This window comes from Somniosus microcephalus, chromosome 1 (assembly GCF_052327205.1).
Source record: "Somniosus microcephalus isolate GS21.2 chromosome 1, FLI_Smic_1.0, whole genome shotgun sequence".
NCBI classification, from domain to species: domain Eukaryota; kingdom Metazoa; phylum Chordata; class Chondrichthyes; order Squaliformes; family Somniosidae; genus Somniosus; species Somniosus microcephalus.
In genome coordinates, this window is record NC_140987.1 from 151,316,032 (window position 1) to 151,332,998 (window position 16,967).

At 45.0% G+C, this 16,967-nt stretch overlaps 1 protein-coding gene across 1 annotated transcript in view; it reads right to left on the minus strand.

Annotated features, from left to right (window-relative positions):
• LOC147124413 (uncharacterized) overlaps positions 1-16,967 on the minus strand; it is a 69,387-nt gene that overhangs the window by 19,578 nt on the left and 32,842 nt on the right. The window contains exon 5 of the mRNA XM_085969122.1: positions 12,170-12,326. Within this exon, the coding sequence (XP_085825248.1) occupies positions 12,170-12,326 (157 nt within the window). The remainder of the gene's footprint in view (positions 1-12,169; positions 12,327-16,967) is intronic.

Here is a 16,967-nt window from a genome sequence, read left to right on the forward strand (position 1 = left end):
TAATGCTGCAGCACCTCATTGTCAGGGTTGTTGGGGCAGCAGCAGTGACGACGACGGCGGCGAGGAGAAGCAACACTTCTGTAGAGATCGTCGTGCAAGGGAGAGAGCCTGGAGGTTTTCAGATGAAGCTCTAGAGGCATTGGTATTCACAGTGGAGAGGAGGCGGGCTATTCTATACCCGCAAACTGGCAGGAAGCCCTCAACCTACACATCCTGAACCATGTGGCAGGAGATTGTGGACCATGTCACGGGCAGCACTGTGGTGCCCAGGAACCCCACCTAGTGCAGAAAGAAGTTTAATGACCGCACAGCAAGTCAAGGTGAGTGAAGGCTTCAGCAAATGCTACATCCCACCACCTGCACCACAAGCCTCACACACTGCTCAATGCAGCACACCCCCAGCACTCGCCTACCAACAATCTCTACCTATCACCACTCACACCTCACACCTCACAATCAGAGGTTCACTTCAGCTCACAACCTTACCACTGCTGCAACACTCACACCCACATCTCACATCTTGCACATACTGACAGCTATTCAACTATGGCAGGCACATCACCCAAACACATTGCACTAACTCACGCAGGCCAAGGTGGCACATAATCGCCGCGAGCAGCAACAGACAAGTGGGGGCCAGGCGGACACGCAAGAACTAAGCCAGCTGGAGGAGTGGGTACTCCAGATCATTGACGCTGTGGCAACCGGCAAGGTTGACCCCCTTGCGGACAACAACGGTATGTTCATTCCTAATCCTTCTTCTCACATCCCACTTCCCTCTCAGCCCACAGTCTTTTCTCACTTTCAAGCTACTCATGCTGTATGCATGCATTTCTGGCTTCCCTCGCCCCTCCCTCCACCATAACCTGACTCTTGTGCCTTTCTATTTTCAGATAATCAACAAGCACCCGAGCACCCTGTCTCCGAGGTCACCGCAGGGAGCGAAGGGGGAGAAGAAGAGGAGGAAAAAGACATCGCTTTACTGCATTTCTCACCCGCAGACATCAGCTCAGAAACTGGCACTGCGTGAACTTTAGAGGCTAGCACAGTAGCAGGATCTGTACAGGGTGAGGCACCGGGGACGAATGCGCTGCAGCATGGTCAGGGGGAAAGGATAGCTTGGGGACCAGCTCCCCAGAGCACGAGTTCTGCTGCACAGGACTCAGATGAGGACCTCGATGGGCAGCCTTGAGAAGAAGGGTGTTGGGCATGCACACAGAATTGATAGGTGCAATGGCAAGCCTGCCAGAGAGCCTCTCGGTAATGTCATGGAGCGTGGAGCAGTCCGCCTCCAACATTGCTCAGGGCTCTGCGCAGCATGGAGCCCAGGATTTCCAGCCTGGAAATGATGGTGCACTCCCAGAGAGACCGTGTCGACCCAGATGTGCTGGTGCGCATGATGGGCAATGTCGCAGCTTCCATTGCAGCACAGGTGGAAGCGGCCCAACGTCTGCTGCAGCGGAAGCTCAGACTGCTTTCTTGCAGTCTCTGCTTGGTGTCATCAAAACTCAGACTGCTCTAATGCAGTCTCTGCGTGATGCCGCCCAAGCTCTGACTGCTGCCATCATGGCTGGGTTTACCACCGTCTGTTATGTTCATTAATAACTAGTTGTTTTTATTAAGAACAGCTAGCTTTTGCTAGACACTTTATTGAGCACATGTGGACTAGGTACAGTATCTGTAGAGGCATCCATCTTGACTGCTGCCTTGTGGGTAGCCTGGTGCATCATGGGTAGCCCACTCTTATATACATACAGCACCACCTAGTGTACCATTCCAGAATGACAGGTTACTGATCATTACATCCCCCTTTCTTTGAGGTTAAACAAAATCAGTATCAATCAATCATAACAACATAAACATCTTCAACAGTCAATACATTTTCAATGTAGTTTTCTTTGTACTCAAAGATTAAGTCTATCAGGCTTTTTTACTTCACGTGTGGATCTTCTCAGCACAGGTAAGTCTGATGTGTTTTCATGAGAGCCTGTATGTGTATTTGTGTTAGATTGTTCTGGTGGTGAGTGACAAGATTCAGTTGCGGCATTATCATCGATTTGCTCTTCGATAGTCTCTTGTGTTTTTAGGAGGGAACGGCGGTTCCTCCTGAGAATCTGTCCTTCCTCAGTTCTAACAGTGTATGACCTTGGTCCTACTTCCTCAAGAACTGTAGCTTTCCTGTTCCATGCATCTGGATCTTCAATCCTGACAACATCATCCCTTGTCAATGGTTTCAGAGTTTTGGATGACTTGTCATAGTATGATTTCTGTTTCAGCTTTAACAGTTGAAGTCTCTGTCTCAGTTCCTTACTCTGCTTTTCTTTTGCACAGCAGGGTAGCGTGGTACGCAACTTGCGACCCATTAGGAGTTCAGCAGGTGAAGAACCAGAGTCTAAAGGTGAGGCTCGGTAGCTCAGCAGGGCGAGATAAGGATCAGACTTGCTTTCTGTCGCTTTCTTCAGTAGCTGCTTGAGAACTTGAACACCTTTCTCTGCCTTACCATTCGACTGAGCATACAAAGGACTGGATGTGATGTGTTGAAAGTCATAATGTGCTGCAAACTGTTGCCACTCCTTACAGTTGAAGCACGGACCATTGTCGCTAACGACAATCCTGGGAATTCCATGTCTGGCGAAGATGGATTTCACATGCATTATGACACTGCTTGCTGTGGTGCTTGAGAGCAGCGCCATCTCAGGATAGTTAGAATAGTAGTCAATCACTATTAGATAGTCTTTACCATTTAAATGAAAAAGGTCCATACCAACCTTTTGCCATGGTGCTGTTGGTATGTCAGCTACTATCATTGGTTCCTTTGCTTGTTTGTTTTGGTGTTTCTGACATGTCTCACATTTGCCTATCATGTTCTCAATGTCCTTATTTATGCCAGGCCAATAAATAGTGTCTCTTGCTCTCCTTTTGCATTTTTCAATTCCGAGGTGTCCCTCATGAATCCTTTTGAGCATGTCTTGACGTAGAGCCTGTGGAATGACTATTCTGTTCTGTTTTAGTAATAGTGCACTTGCGACACTCAATTCTGGCCTTATGTGAAAATATTTTGGACAGGAACCTTTTGGCCAACCATGATGAATGTTCTCTATTACTGTTTGTAATACTGTATCTTTTACTGTTTCTTCTGCTATTTGCTTTGATTTTGTGTCTGACACTGGCAGTGCAGCAGTGACCATACTCACATGAACATCCACGTCTTCTTCAGTAGAGCTCACATGACTCATTTTGGGTGCTCAGGATAGTGCATCTGCTAACACTATGTATTTGCCTGGTGTGTAGATCAGTTCAAAGTCATATCTTTGCAGCTTCATCATGAGTCGTTGAATCCTTGGAGACATCTCATTCAGGTTCTTTTTTATGATGGCAACCAGTGGGCTGTGGTCTGCCTCAACTGTGAAGGTGGGAAGTCCATATATGTAGCCATGAAACTTTTCTAGTCCAACTACCAAGCCTAGACATTCCTTTTCAATCTGGGTGTATCGACACTCAGTATCAGTCATAGACCTGGAGGCATAGGCAAAAGGCTTCCAATCTTCACCCTCTGCTTGTAGCAAGACCGCACCTAGGCCATCTTTTGATGCATCCGTTGACACTTTGATTCTTTTTGTTGGGTCAAAGAAGGTGAGTACAGGTGTGGTTGTCAGCACTGTTTTGAGGTTTATCCACTCTTGTTCATGTCTTTCTGTCCATGCGAACTCATTTGTTTTACGTAGCAGGTCTCGCAGACAGGCTGTCTTGGCTGACAAGTTAGGAATGAACTTTCCAATGAAGTTCATCATCCCCATGATGCGTAGCACTCCTTTTTTGTCAGTGGGTCAGAGCATTTTGAGTATGGCGTTTACTTTTTCCATATCTGACTCTATTCCTTTATCAGATAGATTATCTCCTAGGAAAGTGACTTCCTGGACGCCAAACTGACACTTGGCTTTGTTGAGCTTCAGTCCATTCCGGCATATGCTCTGTTGCACTTTAGTCAGTCTCTCATTGTGTTCTTTCAGTGTGGAGCCCCAGATGATGATGTCATCAACATAGACCTGAACTCCTTCCAGACCTTCAATTATGTGTTCCATCGCTCTATGAAAGATTTCAGATGCAGATACTATCCCGAAAGGCATTCTGAGGAAACAATACCTGCCAAATGGTGTGTTGAAGGTACAGTATTTGGTGCTCTCTTCATCCAGTTTTAGTTGCCAAAATCCTTGTGAGGCATCGAGCTTTGTAAAGTATCTGGCACCTGACATTTCACTGGTGATTTCTTCTCGCTTGGGAATCTGGTAGTGTTCACATTTTATGTTTGCATTTAAGTCCTTTGGATCCATGCATATTCTTAGATCATTGTTCTTTTTCTTTACACATACCATAGAGTTAACCCAGTCTGTTGGCTCTTCGACTTTCCTGATGACGCCTAGTGTGGTCATTCTGTCCAGTTCATTCTTGAGCCAGTCACGCAGGGGTGCTGAAACTCTTCGTGGAGCATGTACCACTAGCTGAGCATCCTCCTTTAGCTGGATCTTGTAAGTGAATGGTAGAACTCCAAATCCTTTGAACACATCCTGGAAATTATTCACTACAGAATCCACCAAGTCATCTGGTCTGCTTATGGCACAGTTTATACGGTAGACTCTCTTGACCAGTTCTAAGTCCTCACAAGCTTTGTCACCCAGTAGTGAATCAAGTCCTTCAGCCACAACAGAAAACATGAGATGATGCACTTTGTCTTTGACTGTCACTTTAAGTCTGCATACACCTAAGCTATCTATTTTCTGTCCATTATAGTCCTTCAGTAGTACTGACTTTTTCTGTATTTTGGGCTTTTCTTTCATATTGTTAATGTCACTCATACTGATTAAGTTTGCTTTTGCCCCAGTGTCTAGTTTCAATGTAACTAATGCTTCATTTACCTGCAGTGGGATCATCCATTTGTCCTCTTTTACTGCATTAACTTTATGTTCAGCATTGTTAATTCCTGAGGGCTGCACATTTTCTGTATCCTTTTTGATATTGTCACATGACACCATTCCTGCAAAACATGTCTCACTTAAATCAGTGTCCTCAATCACATTAACTCGTTGCCCTTTCTTTGTTTTTACTTTTGAAAAGCATTGTTTGGCAAAGTGATTCTTTCCATTACACTTTGTGCACATTTTTCCAAACGCTGGGCATTGTCTTAACTGGTGTTTGTAACCACAGCGTTTACAATTAAAAATGTCATCCTCCGATTGCTTTTCATTTCTGTTCTGCCCACGTTTCTTCCCCTTGTAGGACACAGCACCGACAGCAGCATTATCACTCATTACAATCGCATCATTATTGATTTCACTGAAAGTCTTCGCGTGCTTTCGAGCTAGCTCGCTGGCTTGGCATATTTTCACAGCAATTTCCAATATTAGTTCGGTTTCTCTCAACAGACGTTCCCTGACTTTTTTATCATGAATACCAAACACAATCTGGTCATGAATCATGGATGCTTTCAGCTCAGAGAAATTACATGTCTGTGCTTTCAGTTTCAGATCAGTCATAAAGCTATCAAACGTCTCATGTTGCTGCTGTGTCCGAGAACAGAAGATGTACCTCTCATAGGTTTCATTCTTTTTGGGAGAACAATGTGTATCAAACTTCTTTAGCACATCGTCTAATTTTTCTCTGTTCGCCTCTGGATTAAATACAAATGTATTAAATACCTCTATCACCTGTGGGCCTGCAACCGTGAGCAGCAACGCTATTTTCCTTGTGTCTGGCTTTGTACCGTACCCGATGACAGCAATGTAGAGTTCGAATTGTTGTTTAAAAGTCTGCCAATTGTAGTCGATATTTCCTGTGAGTTTCAAACGATCTGGTGGCTTCAAATTCTCCATGTCGTGTTGCACAATATTCAGCAGATCTTACCAATCCTGGTACCATGTTATGTTCATTAATAACTAGTCATTTTTATTAAGAACTGTTAGCTTTTGCTAGACACTTTATTGAGCACATGTGGACTAGGTACAGTATCTGTAGAGGCATCCATCTTGACTGCTGCCTTGTGGGTAGCCTGGTGCATCATGGGTAGCCCACTCTTATATGCATACAGCACCACCTAGTGTACCATTCCAGAATGACAGGTTACTGATCATTACACCGTCGACTGGGGCTTGCAGGGTGTTGCAGCAGGCCAGCAATCTGTGCTCCAACAGATGGCTAGGAATGCTGAGGCACTGCCCCGGGGGATTGGTAGTGGGTCAGTGGAGCAGGACCCCACTGTCCTCTCTCAGGATGACAGTATTCCTACTCCCACCACTGCCACTCCAACATTGCCCTTGCCGCTGCCCGTCAGCCAGCCAGCCCAGACTGCTATCACCCATGTCGAGGTGGTGCAGTCTGCAGCCTGGCCTTCTAGGGCCAAAGCTGATCAAGGTCATCCTGCAAGGCCATCTGAAGTCTCCCGTACTGAAATTCTGCAGCCTTCCACCAGCCATGCTGCAGCCACTGAGGGAGCATTTCATGGGAGCACTAGGTTAGGAAAAGCGACACAAAAAACAGACACGAAGGAATTGCACAAAGGTGATTAGTTAATGTGTGATTTCATTATTGATAAATTTATTAATTTTGTTTGGAGTCTTTTGTGATGTCGCTCATTTCATCTTTGTGCCCAGGAGGATGTTGTAATATTCCGTGAGACAGGGATGGTATGATGGGAATGTGGTGAGCAACGGGATCTGGGGTTTCATTCATGCGAATCGGAGTCTGATGAGCCGTTCACGGACAGCTAGTCCAGAAGGATGTTTGGCTGCCTGCCTCCTCCCTCCATCCTCTTCCTCTTGCTCCTCGTTGTCCTCCTCATCCTCTTCCCTCCTTGTCTTCTTCCTCCTCGTCCTCCTCCTGAGGTGGTGGTGCAATCCCTGGTGGCAAGGGCTGCACCTCATGATGCCCAAGTTGTGAAGCATGCAGCAGACCACCACGTAATGAGACACCCTCATCGCTGAGTAATGGAGGGCTCCTCCCGAGTAGTCAAGGCAGTGCAACCGTTGCTTCAGTAGCCCGATGATATTCCTGGTGGAAACATGACTCTCATTATATGAGTGCTGGGCAGGAGTGTTGGGGTTGCGAAGGAGAATCATGAGCCAGGTGCAGAGCCAATAGCCCCTGTCTCTGAGCAGCCACCCTCAAGTTTGCTGTGGTGGCTGGAAGATTGCTGGTACACCAGACTGGCACAGGATGAAGGCATCATGGCTGCTGCCAGGATAGCAGGCATTGATATTGATGATTTGCTGTGCGTGGTCACACACCAACTGCACATTAAGTGAATGGTAGCCTTTGTGGTTATGGAAGTTCGCAGGATTGTTTTGGGGAGCCTGTAAAGCTACGTGTGTGCAGTCGATGGCACCCTGCACCATGTGGAAGCCTGCTATCTTGGCAAAGCCACATCCATGCTCGTTCTGCTTCTCTCTGCTGAGAGAGAAGCCAACGTAGACTCTTCTGGTGTAGAGCATCTCAGTGACCTCCCGGATGCAGCAATGGACGGCAAACTGTGAGATGTTAACTGTCTCCTGCTGCAGACTGGAAGGAATTACTGGTGAAGAAATTGAGGGCCACGGTGACCTTGACTGCCACTGAGAGCCATGGTCACATTGCTCTGAGGCTGCAGGTCTGGTTGCAGGAGGTGGCAAAGTTCTGTGACCATCTCCTTGGTGAAGTGTAGCCTGCTAAGTCTCTGCTCCTCGCTTATGTCTCAGAAGACCCTCCTGTTGAGAGCCCTCATGGCCCTCCTCCTCCTCCCTCTGTGTGCATGTTCCCGTCTTCCTCGCTGCTTCCGCTCCCTCTGCCTTAGATCCTGGAGTGCGAGGTCGACTGCCAGTACAGCCCCCATGACTATGAGCAAGTGTGGTGAGCAGAAGCCTTTAAAAAATAATAAAGGAGTTCTGCACTTGCAACAACACTCCCTGTTACCTAAGAACCTTGAAAGAAGTAAAGAAAGCTGCTGGAGTTGCAGAAAGTAGCACAGAGCCACTCAAACTGCATAACATTGTCAGGTGCAACTGATTGCTGATGATCCCTTTAAATATCATTGTTGGAGCTTCCTTCCTGCTGTTGAATGCCTGCTCTCCCTGTTGTTGTTTAGCCATGCTGGTAAGTTGAACGGTGAAATCCAATGCTGCAGATCGGGTGTCAAGTGAGCGTTGCACATGCACTGATGTCACGATCTCTTTGTTTTAAATCCTTCCAGTGATCGCGTTTACCGGCAGTGCTACCGGTCCACGCAAAATAGTGCCCACCACAGGATCTGCCACCAGCTGGCGGAAGAGCATGGGCTGACGTTTTTTCGACATTTCATGGCATTAACGGGTGGCATAAACCACCCGAATTTTTAGCCCACAGTTCCTTCTAGCAGCAACATCCTGAACATCGCTTGCTACATGCTAACAATTACACTCTAGCAAATTGTAATTTTCATTATTGAAATTTCCATGGATTTTATTTGTAAATGGAATATGTACACAGCTTCTGTATGATTAAAAGAATTATTACTTATGATTGTTGTATACACTTTTGGGATTTTATGTGATAGAATCCACTGGTTACAAAGAATTGCAATGGCAAAACTTCCTTCTGAAATGAGTTGGGATGTGAAGTTTCCTAGTGGTTTTGTAATTATATCATCGACATTCCAACATGTTTCAGGCAGTGGGAGTCAATTCTAGTATTATCAAAACAATTTTCAATACTTAAGATAAGGGGTGTGCGGGTGTATTTATTTTAAAAAGCATTTATTAAAAAAAGCTACTGGAATACCTATGGCAGTGAGGACATCTTTTGCCATGCTGTAATAAGAGCTTTAAGTGCTGATGACTGATTCTCTAGCCTGGGTTTCAACATGGGATTTGTGTGGGTGGGGGCTTTAGCAATCGGCAAACCATCCGGTTCCCCCCCCGCCCAACCCCGCCTAGCAACGTAAGGCACAGAACAATTTAACCCTGGGCCTCATTGGACTCAATTGGGAGGAGTGGAGGCTGGTAATTGGGGTTGGGCAATGTCGAGGGGCTGGGGAGCACTCCTGCTCCACCTGGCCCACAAGGAGTCCTGAAAAAGAGCTTCTGGGAATCACTACCTGGCTGGTGATCAGGAGCAGGATTTCGGGTGGCAAGAGACCGTTGCCAGGACCCGAGATAATGTCCCTGACATAAGGTAAGTGGTGAGGAGGGGTCCGGAGGTTATCACGGTTGGGGAATGGAGAAGGAAGGCTCAGGGTTTCCTTGTAGGGCCCGAAGGAGCAGTACTTACTTTAATTGACATTGGCTTTCCGATATTTGGTGCTCTGCTCAGGAGTATGATAAAATACCATTGTGGTCCCAGTGACGTCGTGGAGAGGCCCAATTTGCATTTACTCATTTATTAATGAGGCTTCCATCATGGGCGCCTCAGCCGCTGCCAAAACCAGCAGCGATAACATTTCAGATTGGCGGGTACGAAGCTGGAAATGGAGCCGCTCCAATTTAACTCCCTAGTGAGAAATGTGGAGCTGGTAGTTAAAGAGATCTGTTCCTCCACAGAGGATGGAGAAATGACCCCCTTCGGCTGAGGGGCCTCAGGACCCAGATCTCAGAGGCCCTGCCTTGAAAAGAGCCATGATTAGGGAGTATCAATCTCATGTCTGGTAGTGGAGACAGTTTCCATGTATATGTTTGAGATGATGGACAAGTGGGAGGAGTCCACTACCTGCATCTGCAACACATTGCAGGAGGTTCCCTATAACCTGCAGAACACCCTGGCGACTATGACAGTCTGGGAGATTACTGCAGTATCAAGTCACAGGAACAGCCTCCAAGAACATTGGCTTCTGCAGTGACAGCTAACGGTGCTGCTGTAGCTGCTTTGAACAGGACCGTTTCACAGGGCTTTCAAGACTTTGGTTGGTCTAGACTGCTCCTGACAAGTCTCTCCTCTGAGCCTGTGCTCTGCACCAGTGGGCTGGAAGGAGGGGGTGCAGACGTTGCAGGTGTTGCTGTCTCTCCAGAAAGTAGTATTGATCCTGCTGTCTTAAGGTCCCCCTCCAATGGAGCATCAGACTTGGGCTCAACACCCCTTCCCACTGCAAGAGAAAGGCTTCTCTGGGACAAGAGTCACCCTCAGGGGAACCATCTCAGCCAACCACCACTCAATCTCATCTCACACAGGGAGCGCCTTGTAGGAGTAGTAGATTAGAAGCTTGAACAAGTAAGTCAGCTGGTACAGAGTAAACTCAATGGGCCAGAAATTTGGGTCGAAGGCTTCCCGTGGGTGCAAGCACCCGACCTGCACTTACCTAGCGCGCCGGCCATTGTGCTGTGGGCCCGCGTGGGATTCCGATCCTGGGGCTCCTCCAACTGCCAGCGTGCAGTGCTTGCGTATCCCAGGGGCGCAGTTAGTTCGCAGCGTCCCCTGGGATCTCATGGGCCATGGAGAGCCAATCGTAGCAGGGAATCTCTATTCATAGATTTGACAGGAAGACTTGTCAAATCTATGAATTAGAGATCGGCCCCAAAACATAACTAAAACTTCAAGTAAATGTAAAAAAAAAAATCACATTTTTAAAGTAACTATACATTACATAAAATAACTATTTTAAACCAATAATTTAAATTTTTGAAAAAATTAATTACAGTTTTTAACAGGGCTAAAAATAAACTTGCCTTTCTTTAAAGTATTTAAAAATAATAAACCTGTGGAGAAAATGTTTTAATTTTACTTAATTCACCACTTACCCTGTTAAAAGCAGGCCTTGCGAATGCTTTTTAAAAGCGTAGCTGCTGGAGACTTACCCTTCTGGAGAAATCTGTAAAAAAAAAATGGAAGTTCCAGGCGTACGCGCTGCCTCTCTGGCGCACGCGTTCGACCTGTGAACCCCTTCCTTGAAGGGAACGGAAGTTCCGGTTTCCCGCGCATGCGCAGTGCATGCACGAAACTGGCACTTTCGTTGGCCCTACGCCCTTTCGTTGGCCCAGTGCGTACTCACCCGTGGGGACCCAAATTTCTGGCCCATTGTGTAGAATTAGCTGTAGATAGGATGATTGGAATGTTATTTAACTTTTTGGTGATTGCAAACATTTTTTGTGCACATAGAGTTCTGAGTTGATTTCTGTTTATGTTTCAATGTTGGAGGGTTTGGAAGATGATAGGGGGAATGTAGATTTCTATTTTATGAAGGAACTTGGCAGAAGTCTTTGACAGCGAGGGTGCTGAGGGAGAACAGACAAATGTGATGTGATTTTCTTTTGGTGAGTCTATATTTATTGAAAGCACTGCGATTGAATGGCGGAACAGGCTCGATGGCCTAAATAGCCGACTCCTGTTCCTAATAGTTGTACTCTCCTTTCTCTGCCTGCTGGCTGTCCTGACCCAGGTAGCACATATTATTCGTGTCGTAGGCTCATTATCATGAGCCAGGTGTGTAGCCATCGCTCCATGTGCAATTTATTGGCTGCACGCCTGTTTGGGGAGCCAGAGATCGGGCGTCTCTAATGCCAGTTAAAGGCAGCCAGCAACTCTTAAAAGGATGCTGCACTCTGGCTGCAGACAACAGGGGAACAATACAGAACACAGAAATGGCAACAGCAAATACCATTTAGCGCCTGAAAAACTGGTACTGCGCGATCGAATTTCTAGGCCATTATGTCTGTGAGGCCTGTATTTTTCAGTGCAAGTTTGGGAAGGGAATTCCAGAGTGAGACCTAGGCAACTGAAAGCATAGCCACTAATGGAGGGGTAAAAGTGGGGGGAGATGCCCAAGAGCCCATAGTCAGACGAATGGAGAGTTCGCGAGAGTGGATAAAGGTCGGGCTGGAGGCTGTTACGAAGGTAGGGAGAGCAAGACCATAAAGGGATTTAAAGAAAATAATTTTAAATTTCAGACTTAAAAAAAAAAAAATTCTCAGTATGTGGATGTCACTGACAAGTCTGACATTTATTGCCCATCCCTAGTTGCCCTGAGAAGATGGTGGTGGACTGATCCCATGAAAAAAAGCCATTATTTGCAACTACAGAGAAGAAAGGTCTAGTACATAACAGTTAAACCAACCATGCAAAGTGTCTTCTAAATTAAATTTCCCAAACAAAAACAACATACAAAAGTATGATTAACCCAATCAAAAATGATATTGCTGCACTTAGATAGAAAGAGCAGGTGGTGATGTACTGTACTTACCCTTATCAGCCATTTGCGATGAGGAACTTTTAGCAAACAATTCCTGAATCAGGTCTTGTTCATTCAAAGCTGAATGTGAATCAAAGAGTACTGGTCTGACATCTTCTTCAATAATTGTATCTAGCTCTGCACGATCATGGATTTCACCAGTATCAGACTAATATTTTCACAAATAAAATAAAAGTTATAGCTATAAGTCAAAGGTATGTAATATAAACATATTCTAGAGTGAAAGAATTACTTTCAACTGATCAGTGACATGAATTTATTCCCCCAGCTAAAGGCCTCTCAGAAGCCAAGCTCCACAAGCATATCCTTTCTTTTGACTGGGGAATACATTTTTAAAAAAATAATGAAAGGGAAACCATGTTTTTAAAAATTGCAATTCTAATAAATCTGAAATGGTCAGAATACCATACGGTCTTGTTATTTCAAATTATCTTTGAATGCTGATTTGATTTGTCCTGTATTTTGATAATTTTACAGAATAAATCTTGCTGAATTAAATCTGGTTTATAAAATTTCATTCACAGAATATTGAACAAGTGTAAAATTTAAAGGTTTATATATCAAACAATAAAACAAGCAGCAATGTAGGTTCAATATGATGTTCATTAAAGAAAAAAATCAGTGGGATGTGTTAAGGGTGATAATTAGATCACTAAATTATTGCAAAAAATATAGCATGGGATGTTCAATTACTAACTGTGAGAAGTAATTTGAGACAAAACAGTAAGGCATCATCACTGGTGTGAAAGCTTACATATTATACTACAACCTCAAAAGAGTGCCATTTTAATTAAGTTTAGTTTGTATTGGCAAATCTCTACAGATAGAAATAATAGATAAAATCCAGAACTATAAAGTGCAAAGGCTATCCCATTAAATTAAAAAACAAACATGACTCTATATAATGGCTATTTGGAAGGCAGCATAGTACTGCAGAGCAGTGCTGCTCCGACAAGGTGCACCGTGGCAGTAAAGGGATGCAGGTTCAATGATCCATGCAGTTCAGTTGCCTTCCTACAAGGGGAAAGGAAAATCATGGGAGAAGCATTCCTGTGGTGATGTTCTGGTGCACAGCTGACAACAGAATTGGGTTGTCCATTGTCTCAACTGCAGTTGCTGCATAGCCCAGAAAGACTGGGGGAACTGGGAGTTTCCACAGTCTCTGAGTATAAGCAACTACTGCAGTTAAAAGTGTACAATAATAACTGATACTTCGGAGTGATTCAAAAGGACATTATAAATACCAAAAACAAAGTTAAATGATTTCACAGCTGTCGCCTGATTCAGTGGCTGAATTACTTTCTTCAAATCATTAATCTATGTTATTGTTAATAAAAACTGTTTAAAATTTATATGGAGTTTTTAAAGTTGTATTTGTGAGCAGATTTTGTGCCAGCAGCAAATGATTAGCATAGATAACAATTGCTAATATCAACTCGGCTTAGTGGCAGAAAGTCCCATCCATTTATCCTGCTTGTGGTTATGATGGGCAACTGCCTATATTGGGCAATTAACTCTAACCATTCCGATTACCATAGATGTCAATCACAAAGGCATCACTTATAATGTATTATAAGTGATGCCTTTGCAGAGATAAGTAAATACATAAGTAGTTCCTTCCCTTACTTCTTCACAATTTAAAAATGTAATGAAAGCACGACAGGTTAGTTACTTGTCAGTGATATATTTCCGCCTGCATTAGTATTATTAGCTCCTGCACTTGTTTATTAACTGCTATTTATTTTCCCCTTATTTTCAAAACCTAATTCTCCCTTCTCCGAACAACTGCAGAACTTCTGCAAATTTTCCAAATTTCATATATGTTTCACTGCAGATGCATTGCACTGTACAAACTGTTTGGTCTACATCAACCAAAAGAAATTCAATTCCCAAAACCTGCAGATTTTCCTGATTAAGTTGCTGCAAACTTCTCAGAAATAATTTATGCTTCCTTTATTTTGTATAATTCATGTATTCCCCAATTATTTAAGAAGGCTAACAATATACATCAATGACTCTTAATGAATCCAAAGGATTTTGAGGCTGAAACTTATTACTTTCAAACAAGTATACCAAGTTGGATACTGTTGAGGGGGGTGACTCACCAGGGGAAGGCAGCAGCAGCCAGCTTCCTGGCACCAGGGACGCTTCTGCTGCTCAGAAAGGGAGGAAAAAGAGTGGGAGAGCAATAGTGGTAGGGGATTCTATCGTAAGGGGAACAGATAGGCGTTTCTGTGGCCGCAAACGTGACTCCAGGATGGTTTGTTGCCTCCCTGGGGCCAGGGTCTGGGATGTCACTGAGCGGCTACAGGGCATTCTTAAGGGGGAGGGTGAGCAGGCAGAGGTCGTGGTCCACATTGGGACCAACGACATAGGAAGGAAGGGGGATGAGGTCCTGCATCAAGAATTTAGGGAGCTAGGTAACAGATTAAAGAGCAGGACCTCGAAGGTTGTAATCTCTGGATTACTCCCAGTGCCATGTGATAGTAAGTATAGGAATAGGAGGATAGAGCAGATGAATGCGTGGCTAAGGAGTTGGTGTAGGGGGGAGGGTTTTACTTTCCTGGATCACTGGGCCTGCTTCTGGGAAAGGTGGGACTTGTACAAGTCGGACGGGTTGCACCTGAACCAGAGCGGGACAAATATCCTTGCGGGGAGGTTTGCTAGCACTGTTGGGGGGGGTTTAAACTAACTTGGCAGGGGGATGGGATACAGAGGGGAGCTGAAATAGGGGGTGATGTGCTGCCAATTATAGAGAAAAAAACAAGTCAGCTTGGTAGACAGGGCAAATATATAAGGGCAAGGCTGGATGCATCTATTTTAATGCAAGGAGTCTTGCAAATAAGGTGGATGAACTGAAGGTGTTGATAAACACATGGGAGTATGATATTGTTGCTATCACGGAGACATGGTTGAGGGAGGGGCAAGACTGGCAGCTCAATATTCCGGGGTACAGAATCTTCAGGCGAGACAGAGGGGGAGGTATAAGAGGAGGGGGTGTCGCAATATTAATTAAGGAGTCAATTACTGCAGTAAGGAGGGATGATATATTAGCAGGGTCCTCTAATGAGGCCATATGAGTGGAGCTTAAAAACAAAAAGGGGGCAAGCACCTTGCTGGGAGTGTACTATAGGCCTCCAAACAGTCAGGGGGAGATAGAGGAACAGATATGTAGGCAAATCTCAGAGAAATGTACAAATAATAGGGTAATAATAATGGGGGATTTCAACTTCCCCAATATTAACTGGGATAGTCAGAGTGTGAAAGGCTCAGAGGGTGTAGAATTCTTAAAGTGCATCCAGGAGAGCTTTTTGAGCCAGCATGTAGAAAGTCCTACAAGAGAGGGGGCGGTACTGGACCTAATTCTAGGGAATGTGGCCGGCCAAGTGGAAAAAGTGCTAGTAGGTGAGCACTTTGGTGATAGTGACCATAATATGGTAAGATTTAAGGTGGTCATGGAAAAGGACAGGGATGGGCCGGAAATAAATGTTCTAAATTGGGGGAAGGCCGATTTTAATAGGATAAGGCAGGATCTGGCCAAAATGGACTGGGATCAGCTACTTGTAGGAAAATCCGCATCGGAGCAATGGGAGGCTTTCAGAAGGGAGATTGAGATCATACAATGGCAACATGTTCCTGTAAAGGTCAAGAGTGGTTCCAAAAACCACAGGGAACCTTGGATGTCAGGGGATATACGAGAATGGATTAGGAAAAAAAGGAGGGCTTTTGGTAGATACAAAAGGCTAAAGATGGAGGAAGCCCTAGAGGAGTACAAAAAGTGCAGGGGGATACTTAAAAAAGAAATTAGGAGATCAAGGAGGGGCCATGAAATAACACTGGCGAGCAAAATAAAGGATAATCCTAAGATGTTTTATAAGTCTATTAAGGGTAAGAGGATAACCAGGGAAAAAATAGGGCCCATTAGGGACAAAAGTGGCAATCTGTGTGTGGAGCCGGAAGATGTAGGAGTGGTTCTAAATGAATTTTTTGCATCTGTCTTCACTATGGAGAAGGACGATGTAGACATAGAAATAGGGCGGGGGGGACTGCGATATGCTCGAACATATTAACATCGAGAGGGAGGAGGTATTGGCGGTTTTAGCTGGCCAAAAAATGGATAAATCCCCAGGCCCGGATGAAATGTATCCCAGGCTGCTGTGTGAGGCAAAGGAAGAGATTGCGGGGGCTCTAACACATATATTCAGGACCTCTCTGGCCACAGGGGGTGTGCCAGAGGACTGGAGAACCGCTAATGTAGTACCATTATTCAAGAAGGGTAGTAGGGAAAAACCGGGGAACTACAGGCCAGTGAGCCTAACATCAGTGGTAGGAAAATTATTGGAAAAAATTCTGAGGGACAAAATTTGTCTCCACTTGGAGAGGCAAGGATTAATCAGGGATAGTCAACATGGCTTTGTCAAGGGAAGATCATGTCTGACTAATTTGATGGAATTTTTTGAGGGGGTGACTAGGTGTGTGGATGAGGGTAACGCAGTGGATGTGGTATACATGGATTTCAGTAAGGCCTTCGATAAAGTCCCGCACAGGAGACTGGTCAAGAAGGTAAGAGCCCATGGAATCCAGGGTGCCTTGGCACATTGGATACAAAACTGGCTTAGTGGCAGAAGGCAGAGGGTGATGGTCGAAGGTTGTTTTTGTGACTGGAAGCCTATGGCCAGTGGGGTACCACAGGGATCGGTGCTGGGTCCCTTGCTGTTTGTGGTCTACATTAATGACTTGGATATGAATGTAAAAGGTATGATCAGTAAGTTCGCGGATGATACAAAAA